The 15,328-nt window shown below is 44.8% G+C and overlaps 1 protein-coding gene across 5 annotated transcripts in view; it reads right to left on the reverse strand.

Annotated features, from left to right (window-relative positions):
• Nav1 (neuron navigator 1) overlaps positions 1-15,328 on the reverse strand; it is a 230,739-nt gene that overhangs the window by 30,861 nt on the left and 184,550 nt on the right. For all 5 annotated transcript variants that reach the window (XM_048357254.1, XM_048357253.1, XM_048357255.1 and 2 more), the window contains 3 exons: positions 3,689-3,827; positions 2,874-3,171; positions 883-1,576 (listed from right to left, as the gene is read on the reverse strand). In XM_048357254.1, coding sequence (XP_048213211.1) covers positions 883-1,576; positions 2,874-3,171; positions 3,689-3,827 — 1,131 coding nt within the window. The remainder of the gene's footprint in view (positions 1-882; positions 1,577-2,873; positions 3,172-3,688; positions 3,828-15,328) is intronic.

Genomic DNA, 15,328 nt, shown 5'->3' on the forward strand with positions numbered 1-15,328 from the left:
CGATTCCTCAGCACCACATAAACAGAAAAACCTGCAAGTGGTGCTGTGACTCAAGAGGTAGAGTGCTAGCTAGCCTTGAGCAAAAAGAGTCCCAAAGCTCAGGACTGGCAAAAAAAAAAAAAAAAAAAAGATGAACAGGTAGAAATAAACAGCAAACCACCCATACAAATGCTAAAGATAAGGTAAATGCAGCAAATGGCATAAACAATTAAGTTTTTATTATTATAGTTTTGTTTTTTTTAACTTTTTGGTTTTATGCCATCACTGGGGCTTTGAACTCAGAGCCTTATACTCTTGCTTGGCTTTTTCACTCAAAGCTAGCACTCTACCACTTAAACTGTTTTTTTGTTTTGTTTTGTTTTGTTTTCTGGTGAATTGGAGGTTAAGAATCTCACAAACTTTCCTGCCCAGGCTGGTTTTGAACCATGAGTCTCAGATCTCAGGATCCTGAGAACCTAGGGTTACAGGCCCCTGAATAGTTTTGAATGAGGGAGCAAAAACTTGACATATGGAAGACGGGAGATGAAGATAAAGACCCAGGCAAAGGCCTAGACACAACAGTGGACAGTGCGTGCCACACCAAGTCTAAGGAGGGTAGGGATACAAAACAGAATAATGAACTGGAGCTGGGCACTGGTGGCTCACAGCTATAATTTTGAGGCTAGCCTTGGGCAGAAAAGTCTGTGAGACTCTTATCTCCAATAAACTACCAAAAAAGCTGGAAGTAGAGCCTCGGCTCAAGTGGTAGAGGGCTAGCCTTGAGCAAAGGAAGCTCAGAGACAGAGTTCAGGACCCGAGTTCAAGCCCTAAGACCAACATACAGACGATGACAACAATAAACAAATCAAGAAGACAAAAGAGAAGCTTCCCTAGTTTGGGTACCTGAGAGGGGTTGGTGGCAGCTCTGCTAACTTGGTGGCTGGAGGGTGGCTTGCTTGGTTCTTGGGCGTGCTTTCTGGGGAGCCAATGCTCTTCAGGGAGATGTTGTCTGAGTCCAAGGCCACGGCCTTAGCTTTGGCCTTTTCCTTTTCCCGGTCTGTCTGATTGACAGGAGCCGGAGTGGTCCGCCCACTGGCCACCTTAGAAGGCTCCTTCAGTCTGGAGGGCGTAAGACCTCCCTGCTTCGTGCTGAGGAGACTGGGGTCAATGCTGCTGCTAACAGGACGAGGCCCACCCCGACCGCCGGTCACGCTCATAGAACTCGACTTGGCGGGCCTGGGCAGGCTGCGGTACTGGATGTTGGAACGGGCTCCCGGAGCCAGGAATCCAGGCTCTACGCTGTTAGACACATCCAAGCTAGTCTTGCGTCCGTTGACTGGCTTGACAGGGATGCCTGAGGACTTCTGGATCTTGCTGAGAGTGGCAGAGCCCCCCGTCTGCATGACCGTGGCTGTACCTGTGGCGGGAGGAGGCTTCTTATAGCCGAAGGATCCTGAGGTGGAGGGACGCGCGATGCCCGAGGGGGGCTTCTTAGCATCACTCAGGCGGTCCCGGCCGGCATCGGAGGAGGAGCGCTGTAACCCAGTATTCTTCACTGCCAGCTTACCCTTGTCTGTAGCTTTGCCTTCAGCCTTGCCTGCGAGAGGACAGGAAATGATGTAAGAGGAGCCAAGAGCTTAGAAGTCTTTTTCTCTCCCTGCACAGGAGAAGGGAATGTTATCAGCGTAGGGAATTTTAGAGGCCTCCGTATGGGGAAACAGAGAGTGGATACCTGGTTTTGCCAGAGGGACTCTGGAGGGGAGAGGCGAGGGGCTGGGCTTTTGCTCTGGTTTGTTTTTGTTGGTATTACTGTTTTTTGTTCTCAAGAGTAGGATGGTTCGCTTTGGTTAAAATGGCAGAGGCAGTCATAAAGATGACAGACAAGGAAATGTGGCTAATAACCAGTCAAGGAAAGGAAAGAAAGGGCAGGGAGCCAAGGAGCAAGGCAGGACGTATCTAGTGGCAATGAGAGACTTGAGGGAAATGTTGGTGAAGGCCACGAGTGACCCAAGGGGCCAGCTTTGGGAGCAATGATGGCTCACTGTATCCATCTGATTTAATGTTTCCTTAGGATAGTCCTAGAATGTCAAGGAAGCATCTTAGGAAGCTAAGTACACATGGGAAAGGAAAGAATGAAGGGAAGAGTCTCTGAACAGAACCATAAGCTCTCCCTCTCATTAGCTCTGTGATGGTAGCCCAGCCACCTGATCTTTTTTTTTTTTTTTTATTTTGCCAGTTCTGGGGCTTGGACTCAGGGCCCGAGCACTGTCCCTGGCTTCTTTTTTGCTCAAGGCTAGCATTCTACCTCTTGAGCCACAGTGCCCTTCCTGGCTTTTTATCTGTTTATGTGATGCTGAGGAATCGAACCCAGGGCTTCGTGCATGCTAGGCAAGCACTCTAGCACTAGGCCACATTCCCAGTCACACACTTGGTCTTTTTATTGTTCTATTTTGGTTTTTGCTTCACTTTGTTACGTGCCAGTATCGAAGAACTCAGGCTTAAGGTCCTCCCATTCTTGCTTGGCTGTTTTGCTCTGCCATTCATGCTACGCCTTCACTTCTGACTTTTGACTGGTTAATTGCAGGTAAGCCTTTGGATTTGTCTGTCCAGACTGGATCCTCAGATCTCAGCCTCCTGAGTAGCTGGGATTACAGGTGTAAGCCACCAGCTTATACCAGGCTTGCTTGCTACTTGACCTCCTTAAGGTCATTTTCATATCTGTAAAAATGGAGCTAGTAACACACATCTTTCCTAACTTAAGAGGACCATCATGAAGTTCCGATGAGAAAGCATTCTGCAAACATTTGCTACCATCCCATGGATTAATGGCCATGGGGAGAGGGAGCCAAAGCACTAGGTCAGTGTCCTTCTCCTTTCCTTTCTTTTGGGCTCACCTGCAACTTTGAGGGCACTCTGGGCTGTGTGGGTGATGGGGGAAGTGACGGCCACCGGTGGGGTCTTGCCCTTCTTCAGGGAGCCCGGATGTCCCAGGCTGATGGGCTTTTTCAGTTCTCCACCCTTGGACGAATCATCACAGCTCTCGGGCCGCTCCCTTCGCCACTTGGAAGTCCCAGGCTCCATCTTCAGGCTGCCGCTGTCGTACTCCAGTTTCTTCGGGGTTTTCTCCTCTGATTCACTAAACCAGCTCAGCCCGCTTTCTGCCAGGGAGCGTTTCTCTGAGTCTGTGCGCAGCTAAGGAGAAGAGCAAGAGGCAGAGTGAGAAGGAGGGCGGGGGGGGGGGGGGGCGGGAAGAGCTATCCCAGGGGATTTATTTTGGTAAGGAGGCGGGCCCAGATGATCCCAGAGTATTATTAAGTCAACCCAAGGTCTCTACCTACATGTCTAGAGTTTCACAGAGAAGATAACGTGACTCTCTCTGGGTTGTTTTATTTTTTTTTCTCCCTCCTCTAGTTGGAAGAGCTCTTACACATAACACTCCAGATAGGTGTGAGCACAAAATATAGATACTATGACAACATTTACTGTATTGGAAGCCTTTCTTTTTCTTTTTCTTTGGCAGCACCAAAAGAACTTGGCTAAAATCCTATAGGAAGCAATCCTGTGGAGTGGGTGCATATGTACAAATGCACACATAGGCATTGCCCAGCTTGCCTTGAGGCTCATCGTGGAGTGGGTGTGTATGTACAAATGCACACACAGGCATTGCCCAGCTTGCCTTGAGACTCATCATGTTTGCACACTCACGTACCACTACTGTAGAGTTCCTGCGAGAGGCAGTGGGGGTCGTTGGGAGGGAGTTGAGTGAGGAGCTGGCATTGAACTCTTCGGAGCTGAGGTTGTCCGAAGCATCACTAAGCCCACTGCTGATGGAGCTACTTTCATCCCAGCTGCAGGATGGGAGAGAGAACACGCAACAGGAAACAAGGTGAGAAATAAGCTTTCCACACGGATGGAAGAATTGTTTTAGGCCTTTCCAGACCATTCTTCTAGAAGAAGAAAGCAAGCTTGGGCTGTGCACTCTGGGTTTACCAATAATTCAAGCATGAACCACTGGCGCCCGGCGATACCACTTTCTTCTTCAATTCTTGTTTGCTATTTCAATATTTCTTTTTGATCATATTTAGCCTCCTAGGACCTTTCTTCAAAGGTTTTGTATTCAAAGTCTTTCCTTGAAAACTCCTTCAGCTTTCACTTCTGATTTAGAACCTAAAATTGAACACAGGAGCATGTGTTCATGCTTGTAGGAATTAATTTCTAAGTCCTCATATCTGTGTTTGGAGCAGGCTTGTTTATGAGCTTTGCATGTATGCAAAGACTAAAGAGGCTGGAGATGACTCTGTGTGTGTGTGTATGTGTGTGTGTGCGTGTCTGTGTTAGCTGGTATTTGGAACATTGTTCCTTTTTAAAAAAAATTATTTTGAGTTTCAGATTATGGAACAAAAACCAGCCATACAAGTCATCCAAGAGCCTGGCCCAGATTTCAGCTGGCCTCCCTCTAATTCCTGTGCTGGGAATAGGAAAGTGGGTGGTTGGGACATTTGGCTTTGCTTGCTCCGTAGTGATTTATTTGTGTTTGTATAAATACACTGAGAAAGAGCAAAGAAAAGAACAAGGATTAGAACACACTGAAGAGTTATTTAGATTTTATTACCATTAAATATAGCCATTATTAAATGACACCCAACACTCCCCAGGACATATGTTAAATCTTTTGTGCAGGGCTAAAATATCACCTCCCTGTTTCATAAGAAGAGGAGATGGAAGGAAGATCAATGCTGATTTTATGATCCTATCAGTTCTTATGGGCCCAGATAAGATCTCTGGCAAGCAAACAAACAAACTATTCACAGCATCGTCTCTTAGGTCAAAGACAGAGGAAGTCTGTAGCACTGAATCTTTCATCTGAGATTAATTAACAGTAATCAAGGTCCTGGAACAGAGTAAGCTCTTGCTACAGCCCAGACTTCCAAGACGAACCTTCTTTCACTCTACATTACGGCAAGAGTAGTGTTGAAAGGCAGCCGGAGTTTATCTTGTTGGCATTCAACCCTCTTTTCCCCAAATTCCTCCTGAGCTCTTTCCTGGGAGAAGAAAAGTATAAGCCTAAAAGTATCAGAGGAGATTGGCCAGAGAAGCTAAGGATTTCCTAGTAAAATTCTCTCCCACGTTCTGAATAAAAGGACAATTATGTTGTTTTTATCTACAAGGTTAAGCATCTCCTTTGGGGCGCTTCACTGGAAAGAGCATATTTCCCTTCTTAAAAAAATCATATAGGGCTGGGAATGTGGCTTAGCGGTAAGAGTGCTTGCCTAGCATGCATGAAGCCTTGGGTTCGAGTCCTCAGCACCACATAAGCAGAAAAAAAGCTGGAAACGGCACTGTGGCTCAAGTGGCAGAGTGCTAGCCTTGAACAAAAGGAAGCCAGGGACAGTGCTCAGGCCCTGAATCCAAGCCCCAGGACTGGCCAAAAAATAAATAAATAGAATAATCATATGCTATAATGATTCATAAAAATATAACCAAACATTCCTCTTTCCTGTCCTTTCTCTCTGTGGGTATGTGTGTGTGTTGGTATTGGGGCTTGAACTCAGGGCCTGGGTATTGTCCCTGAGTTTTTCCACTGAAGGGTGCCACTCTATCCTGAGTCACCACTCCATTTGTGGCTTTTTGCTGATTAATTAGAGGGAGGGAAGAGTCTCATAGACTTTCCTGCCCAGTCTGGCTTGGAACCAGGATCCTCAGCTCTCTGCTTCGTCAATAGGTAGGGTAGCTAGGATTAGAGTGCTTGCCTCCTGTACCTGAAATGGTGGGCTAGATTCCCCAGCACTGCATATATAGAAAATGGCCAGAAGAGGCGCTGTCTAGAGACTTTTTACATAAATGTTCAACCATTTCTCCTGATTTTTGTTCTACTGCTATTTCCACTAAAGTACCGAATGCCACCAATTATCCAACTTTTTTTTTCAATTTTTCAACTTTTTGAGGTACAGAGGGAATCAATATGAATTGCTGCCAGCTTTTCCCACTGCTGGCTTTGTATTGAGCTTTAAGGTTAACAGATTAGTTCACACTTGTCATTCTGATTTTCAGCATCCCCTACTCTTAGTATTCCTCTGTTTCTATGTAGCCAGGCAAAAGGAACATCCAGATGGTAACTTTGTTTTTCCTTTTTTTTTGGTAGAATCAGCTATTACCACAAAGAAACTGAATGAATGCTGCCCATTCTGAATCATACTACTCCTTAGGATAGGAATAGGAAGTCTTTAGAAAAAGATTGCAGCATTTATCAGCTACTGAATCAGCACTAGAGTAGCCTGGTCAGTGAGGTCGCTGGGAGAAAGAAAGGCAGCTTAAATATGGCACCCAAAAGAATAATGAGGAAGACAGGGCTCAGATTCATGGCAGGATACTACCTATGCTGTTTGCTAGAAGGAATGCTTTTAAGTGTGTGTGCCAGTACTGGGTCTGAGCACTGTCCCTGAGCTTTCTCACTCAAGGCTGGTGCTCTACCACAGCTCCACTTCCTGCTTTTCGGTGGTTAATTGGAGATAAGGGATTCATGGTGTGTTCTGACCAGGCTAGCTTCGAACCTCAATTCTCAGTTATCAGTCTCCAGGATAGCTGGGATTACAAGTGTGATCATGGTCACTTAGCTAAGAAAGAATTTCCACGTTCACCCTAAGGCAGATTTCGTATCACCCTCCTATTTCTCTTTGTTTTTGTTTCCTGAGAAACAAAGTGCAGATAACAGAACTGGGTAGCATAGAAGAGAACTCGGAGACCTCAATATTCTTTTACAGCTTAATCTCTTCCTAAAGTCCAAATAACATCCACTAACGGGCAAGTAATACCTGAGAGAAATGAGGTGAAAGTTTTCATTTGGGAGAATTTCTCTAAGAACAAGGACACCTTATCATTTGTATCCACCTTCAGAATCGAAGAGGAAATTAATATGATAGGAATATGAAAGATGAGGTTAGATACAAAGGGGCCAATGGAAATGAATCCCTTTGTCAGTGGAATTTTCCAGAGCAGAGCATTACACAGGTAAATGAAAGAATGTTCTCTGCAAGTTATTTATTTGCCCATTTACTGTTCTTCTATATCCCCTAATCCACCCTCCTCAATTTACACTTCTCATTAAACTAAGAGCATCCTCTTTTCTTCTACTATTCCATCAAAACAGACATGTCTTCACTTTCTTTTTTCTTCATTCTTGTCACCAAGAACTCTCACCTGTCAGGAGCCAGTGGCTACATCTGTAATCCTAGCTACTCAGGAGACTGAGATCTGAGGATCTCAGGTCTAATTCATCCCAGGCAGAAAAAGTCCACTAGACTTTTTTTTTTTTTTTTTTTTTTTTTGCCAGTCCTGGGCCTTGGACTCAGGGCCTGAGCACTGTCCCTAGCTTCTCTTTGCTGAAGGCTAGCACTCTGCCACTTGAGCCACAGCGCCACTTCTGGCCATTTTATATATATGTGGTGCTGGGGAATTGAACCCAGGGCTTCATGTATACGAGTCAGGCACTCTTGCCACTAGGCCATATTCCCAGCCCCTCTACTAGGCTCTTATCCCAAATTCACCAACAAAATGCCAGAATTGGAGGTGTGACTCAAGTGGTACAGAGACATCCATGAGTGAAAAAGCCAAGAAAGAGGTGAAGAACCCAAGTTTAAGCCCTAGCACAAAAAGAGAAGAAATCCTACAGCTCCTACATCAAGATAACCATGAGCCACTATGAACAGAGTATAGAGATTCAATTCACTGCTAGACCTAGGACACCTAGACCTAGACCTAGGTTTTGTTTTTCCAGTCCTGGAGCTTGGACTCAGGGACTGAGCCACTGTCCCTGGTTTCTTTTTGCTCAAGGCTAGCATTCTACCTCTTGAACCACAGGGCCACTTCTGGCTTTTTCTGTTTATGGGGTACTGAGGACTAGAACCCAGGGCTTCATGCATTCTAGGCAAGCACTCTACCACTAAGCCACATTCCCATTCCCGACCACTTGGTTTTAAGTGCTATTAACCCTATTTTGACTGGGTAAACAGTCAATGAGCTCCTATTATTTATAAGGAACAGTGCCATTTGCATTCCAAAAAAAAGGCAGCTATCCAGAATGACTTTATAATCCAAATGTAGTGGAAGATATGTATATAGAATAAATAACACCCTGGAGATGCAGACAACATACATAGAGACTATACAGGGAGTGATTTAGTTCTCTAGTAAGATTGAGAAATATGTATGTATGTATGTATGTATGTATGTATTTATTTATTTATTGCCAGTCCTGGGCCTTGGACTTAGGGCCTGAGCACTGTCCCTGGCTTGTTATTTGCTCAAGGCTAGCACTCTGCCACTTGAGCCACAGCGCCACTTCTGGCCATTTTCTGTATATGTGGTGCTGGGGAATCGAACCCAGGGCTTCATGTATACGAGGCAAGCGCTCTTGCCACTAGGCTATATGCCCAGCCCTGAGAAATATGTATTTTAATGTTATCCCATCTCACTATTTCCATCCACTCTCAATTCCTACATCCCCAGGGTTTCTACCAGATGACTATAGGAGAAGCCAGTCCTATCACCACTGCGCAATGGTATGTGTCTGCTGAAGATTCTGATATTGATCCCAGAGATTTGACACAAGTCCCATCTATTTTAAGAGAACTCTTTTCCCCTTCTCCTTCCCTCCCTCCCTCCCTCTCCAGGTCTTGAGGAATACCCATCAAATATTAAGTCTTCCATAAAGCTTTCTATGATGCTTCTCACCAGGAGAAATCTTATTCTTTCCTGTTCCTTACGGATTTAGCCTTAGCTCCATCAAAGTACCTTGCCTTCGAAGAGTCCTGATTATACATCTCTTCAGTACTAAATTTCCCTGAGGGTTGGGATTGAGTCTCCCGCACGAGCACCTGTCATGTGCACACAGAAGGGCTTCACTTGTGAACAGGACCTCTTGGCTTCCATGAAAGTAGACACATATAACCTCAGGAAACAGCTGGTGCCTTTATGTATCCTCTAAGAATGACTAGTCTTAGAATGACTATAGCTTGTTTTGTAAATAACTTTTGTTACAGGGCAAATTTATAAACATGCTCCTTCTGGAGCTTCCAGTTTTCTATTGAAATCCCTAATCCAATCAACAGCACCATTCACCTTTTTCTACTAGATCCTTAAACACACATTTATAAACACTTGTCTGCTAAGTCTAGCATCTGGGTTATCTGTAGATCTGTTTCTATTGGTTATTTATTCTCCTTTGTTGTCTGTCTCTGTTTCCTCTTCAGTCTTGTCACTTTTTAGGACATAAACCTAAAAAAGGACATGTCCCTTTCTTCATCACGCTGCTAGGACTGAGAACTGGGCCCATCTAACCCAAGCAGAACTAGGGCTGGGCTTCAGTTACACTTAGTTGTCCACTGATTTCAAATGTTCTGAGGGCAGAGTGTGGACTGTCCTTGAAGCAGGTCTTGAGCCCTGAGCATAGCGAGACTCCAGAGAAAAGAATGAACCAGGCCCAACGCTGCTTAGCTTCCAAGAGCACATGGCTTCGGGCACATTCAGGGGTGGTATGGTCCTGAGCTTCCAAGATAGAGCCTTCTCAGTGCCACACAGCCCAGTCACCAGGCTGCTGTGTTCTCTTGGCTGGCCATTTCTACCCCCTCAGGGAAGGTCCTTGTACTTCAGAGAGGTCTTTATGACCCTCCTGCCTGGTTCTCAGATCACCCTGGGCTGTGCGGCGCAGCTGGTGTACGTGATGAAAGCCATGCACGTGTCTCTCCCGGCTCTCTGTCTTGCCCTCAGCTTCAACTCAGTGCTGGTGTACTTAGAGAAGACCTCATAGTTAAGAATTAGGGTAAATGGACATGTATCTGCCTGTGATTAGGGCTTCTTATAACTAGCCCACTGGAACCACCCCAAGTTTGTATGAAGTTAGTCTGTGGTGGGTTTGGGCTTCCTCCTTCCTTCAGGCCACGCCCCTAGGATGGAAACCACCACCAATTCCTTCCCTCAGGAACAGCTACCCCTTCCTCCTGGAACTTACTTCAGTTATAATGTCTTACATGCGCACACACACATACATAAAGTTACAATATTTGTCATTTGTCTAACATAATCCTGAAACTAGGTAAGAATCAGTTATTGTGACACTATATCCTCCCGTCCAATGAATTAGCCCCTTGAGTGCCCTTGGAATAAATAAAGCCCTTCATCTAGGCTGTACGAACGGCATCTGATTATTCTCCTTGTGTCCTCACCCTCTTCCTAGCACTGATAGAGAGTCTAAGGAACACCATGGTGTGCCCCATCTCCTCGCAGGGTGAAAGGGGGGACTGTGAGGAGCCAGCCCCACGGAACACTGCCCCGTTTGTGTCTGTGCGGACGCGTGGCGAAGCACGGGGCAGGCATCACTCCTCCCCTCTGGGAAAAGCACCGAGGCTCACACAGCTCTTGGCTAGAACGGGCCACCCCTCCCAGCCCTTCCTCACACTGTCGCTCCCCACGTTTTGGGACGAGCTATTCCATGGGACTGGGATGGCCGAGGGAGCCTGCAGGCACTCAGAGGGCCAAGGGTGTGGGCTAACTAAGCGGAAGGGTGGACTAGCCTGTGACTACATCGGAAAAAATTCAATTGCTTCTCTGTCACAGCACGATTCTCAAAAGTCGGGCTTGAACACTGAATCCCAGGGTTCCCCTTCTGTCCAGATGATGCATGCCTGGCCAACCAGTAACCGAGTCTCTCAATGGATTCACTAGTTAATAGATAAGAGCTGGAGGTATGGGACTGCACTTTTTTCTACTCTGAGAGTAGAGAAGTAACTTCAGTGTAACACACTGGTTACCAAAGCTTGGTTTCTCTCTCATTCTCTCATTTACTCAGCAGTAGTGTTTAGGGAATCAGAAGTCTAATATTGAATCGCTAGGAGATACATAAGACATCTTGCCTTCCCACCTAAAAGAGAGAAGAGCTATCCTTACTATCTAAACTGGAAACAGGCTTCAAGACAGCTAGAAGCTGTCTGATTAGCCAATGTACCCAAGTTGGAGGAACTTAATCTCCACACCAATCATGGAAAGAAGCCAGAATCAGACACAGAAGTCTTTCCAGTCTCCATCACTGAACCAACCAACGTACGTCCTGGATTCTATCAAATACACTCCTGTCAGATAGGACGGGGTGGAAGATGCAGAGCTCTAAGTCTTCATATTATCTCATGTGCCAGAGTGGATGGATGGTGACTGTGTTAGGCAGCCAGTGAATAGCCAGCCAGGCAGCTTAATAAGAAATGATAACAAAGTGTAAATTAGACCAGCATGTCATACCCAGGATGAGTAGGAGGCTAGTCAATTTGACAATGTGTTGTAGGTAAGAGTGTCGATAAAGAGGGTGCCTGTTGGCTCATGCCTGTAATCCTAGCTACTGAATTGGCTGAGATTTGAGGATGGTAGTTGAAAGCCAGCCCAAGCAGGAAAGTCCATGAGACTCACCTCCAATTAACTACCAAAAAACAAACAAAAACACTGGAAGTAGAGCTGAGGCTCAAGTAGTAGAGCAATAGCCTTGGGCAAAGAAAGCACAGGGACAAAACCTAGGCCCCAAGTTCAAGTCCCGGGACTGGTTAAAACAAAGCAAAACAAAACAAATGACTGTCAATAAATAGTTCTTTTTTCTTTTTGGCCAATCCTGGGGCTTGGACTCATGGCCTGAGCACTGTCCCTGGCTTCCTTTTGCTCAAGGCTAGCACTCTGCCACTTGAGCCACAGCGCCACTTCTGGCCATTTTCTGTATATGTGGTGCTGGGGAATCAAACCCAGGGCCTCATGTATATGAGGCAAGCACTCTTGCCACTAGGCCATATCCCCAGCCCCAATAAATAGTTCTTAAGCTGGAGTACCTTCTGGTATCTGTCCTGAATCTCCAATTGTTCTTGGTACTTTAAGGAGATAGGGCTAAAAAGCTGGATGTGGAATCAGCGTAAATTAGAATTAATAAAGAGTCTAAAAAATAGATCTGTTTTCTCATGGAGGCTAACCCTTGTGGATACAAGTGGACAGAGCTGACCTCAATGAATGTACTTCTGTGGGCCGGAATTCACTCCTAATACTTGCTCTGGTCAGGTTACAGCTTTCCTTACTCACTACCTAGAGAAGACCACATGTACTGGATGGATGAGCTAGGTTGGGTTTTATGAAATTATCAGTGCTGTAGATACAAAGTGGTTCAACCCCAAGTATGTCTATTTGCAGGCTTAGCCTACATTTTTGCACTTGTTTGCTTCTAGAGGCTGGTAATGGACTCTAAACTCTTAGTAGGAAGAGATCAAATTCTAAAAAAAATCTGAGACGAATGACAGAAATGACAATTTGTCTCGGCCTAGTTTAACACCTGTGACCAGGAGAACATGTTTGTTGGGACTGTCCTCAATCCAACGTTCCAAAGATACCTCACTCTTCGCTCATCATCTGAACTTTCTCCAGGCCGTTTCTGGAAGTGAGCCACCTGGCTGCTAGTTGTACCATTAGTACACTGTCCCTTACCTTTTTCACTCAAGGCTAGTGTCCCACCATTTGAGCCACCAGCCTTCGGGTGATTAACTGGAGATATGAATCTCATGGATTTAGAACCAGGATCCTCAAATCTCAGCCTCCTGATGGCCTGGCTTACAGATGTGAGCCACTAGCACTGAGCCAACTTGTTCTCCATGTTTAACAAGGTGATATCTTGATCTGTATTACGAGCTACATGAGGCTACTGGGTATTTAAAATGTGGCTAGCTCCCATTGAGATCACAGTAAGATTTCAAGCCTTGGTAGGAAAAAAAATGACATAAAATAGCATATTAACAATTTCTAATTTAGTGTAGTAATGATTTCTAAATCAGTTACATATTAAAACGATACTTTAAATTTACGAGGATGGGCTAGGGATATAGCCTAGTGGCTAGAGTGCCTGCCTCGGATACACGAGGACCTAGGTTCGATTCCCCAGCACCACATATACAGAAAACGGCCAGAAGCGGCGCTGTGGCTCAAGTGGCAGAGTGCTAGCCTTGAGCGGGAAGAAGCCAGGGACAATGCTCAGGCCCTGAGTCCAAGGCCCAGGACTGGCCAAAAAAAAAATAAATAAATAAATTTACGAGGTTAACCAGTAAATATTCTATGAGGGAGAATGATGAAGTAGGTGCCACTGATCAAAATTCACTGTACTCCTCACTTGAAATTCCTTGGTACAACTTCTGAAGGATAATAGAAGGCAATGAAAAGACATGTTATAATTAATTTCACCTTTAAAAAGTGTTTCTACTAGAAAATTTAAAATTACTCATGTGGCTTTTATTACATTTATTAGAAAATACAAATCTAAACTTGTGGTCCATGCAATGTCAGCTATGAAGAGCTGGAATTCACCAGCTGCTCTAGTAGTCACATTTGGGCCATGACTTGAAAAGGCTATGGTCTGCAGCTGACCTACATCTGATTCTTCACTTCAGGGCATCAAATACAGCAGAACTGTCAGGTACACATACTGATTAGCCACAGTCTTCAAAAAAATATTCAATAAGTTAAAAAGGATTAAAAGGATAATGGAAAAAATTTAAATGCAATAATTTAGAGTATAATAGGGCAAATTCTGTGATGCTTCACTTTGAAAATCCATCAAGACCACCTAGAAAAACTTGCGAAGTTCTCAAAGGCAGTTACCTCTCTTGCTCCTCACCCCCATGTGGCCTCAGAGAACTCCAAGAGTAAGGGGGAGTGGAGTGTCTGCTTCGTTTCAAGTCTGTGGTTTGGCTGGGATCACAGCAAGCCAGCCTGATCTGGCCGACCAAGCCAGGCAGTGGGGGGAGAGGATGGATTGCAGAGTGAGAGATTTAGGGGAAGAGAGGGTGGATGGATCAGAAGAGACGCCAATGTAAATGATTTAGAGCTAAGAGTCTGCCAAGTCTTAAGAGTAAAAGATGACTAAGAAGGGACTCTAAAGAACAAGGTAACTAGAGTCTTACATGGAACTGGAGGATGTATAGAACTAAGAGAATTTATTTGGCCCTCTTGATGTATTGGCAGTAAGCTCATACTATTCTATTCAAGAAAACAAATGGTTTCAATAAGTTGTTAAAAGATACATGCTAAACTCTAGTTGGAGTCCCAGAACTATTTGATTAATTTGTTCAACTCTCAAACGCTGAGGATAATTTGATGAATGAACAATGGGCTAGGGATCCCCAAAGTCAGACTTAAATCCTACAGACATGGCACTGATGGAAATACTGAAAAATAAGAGAAAATGGATATTATAATTTTGGAGGCCTCCCCCCTTTAGGGTATCTAAATGGAAAGGTTACAAAGGTTAATTCCACAGATTTTGGTAGTATTTCCTGAAGATAGAACTTCAATGAAAGGAAAGCCCGGAAAAACATGTCCTGATGTTTTCCTGTTCCTTGGTCATGGTGTTCAATTCTGAAGTCACAGATTTCCATTGTTCGCCTTTTCTCTTAAGTCACTCAGCTGTAATTTCTACAATGACTACCAAAGTTCCCTGTGGCATTTAGAAAAAGAGTCAGGATAAATAAATAGAGCTAGTACACCACCAGGAATAAAAAAACAAAAACAAAAAACACTGTGACGTACACTAAGAGCACTCTGTGTGTGCACGCGCCCATGAGCTTGAACTCTGGGCTTGGGCGCAGTCCAGACTGGAGCTCAAGGCTAGCACTCTACCACTTCATCTACAGCTCCGCTTCTGGCTTTTAAATAGCTAACTGGAGAAATGAGACTCTTGGGACTTTCCTGCCTGAGCTGGCTGTGAACCTAGATCTTCAGATCTCATGTTCCCGAGTAGCTAGGATCACAGGCGTGAGACACCAGTACATGGCTCACTTAGAGTATTCCTTTTTAAAGCTGTTACTTCTGATGATGCTTGATGTAACAAAAAAGTAAGAAAAGCTGTCTGCTTCATAAGTTTGGGTCTCAACTTTAGTCCATTTCAGCTCTTCCTTGCTGAGGTTCTAACCCTTCAGCATGCCACTTAAATTTACTCCACGGCTTAATTTTTTTTAAATTTTCCTATGTTTTTATAGTGGTAGCAGTAGGACCCAAGGCTCAGATCTCACTCAGGAGAACTGCACTCAGCCACAGGGAAGCCACGAGTCTCAGGTCCTGTTCTAGACAAATGCCATCATAGCAGTGGTAGAAGGAACACTTACTGTCATAGGGCACTTACTGGCCTGGAGAATCTTAGAGTTACATGCAAAATTCTCTAAGTTCAAAGTTCTGGCATCTGCTCATACTTCCAACAACATGTGTCCATAACCCAGAAACATTTCTTTTCTTTTCTTTGTTGGTCGTGGGGCTTGAACTCTGGACCTGGGCACTGTCTCTGAACTCT

Source organism: Perognathus longimembris, chromosome 11, assembly GCF_023159225.1.
Source record: "Perognathus longimembris pacificus isolate PPM17 chromosome 11, ASM2315922v1, whole genome shotgun sequence".
NCBI classification, from domain to species: Eukaryota; Metazoa; Chordata; class Mammalia; order Rodentia; family Heteromyidae; genus Perognathus; species Perognathus longimembris.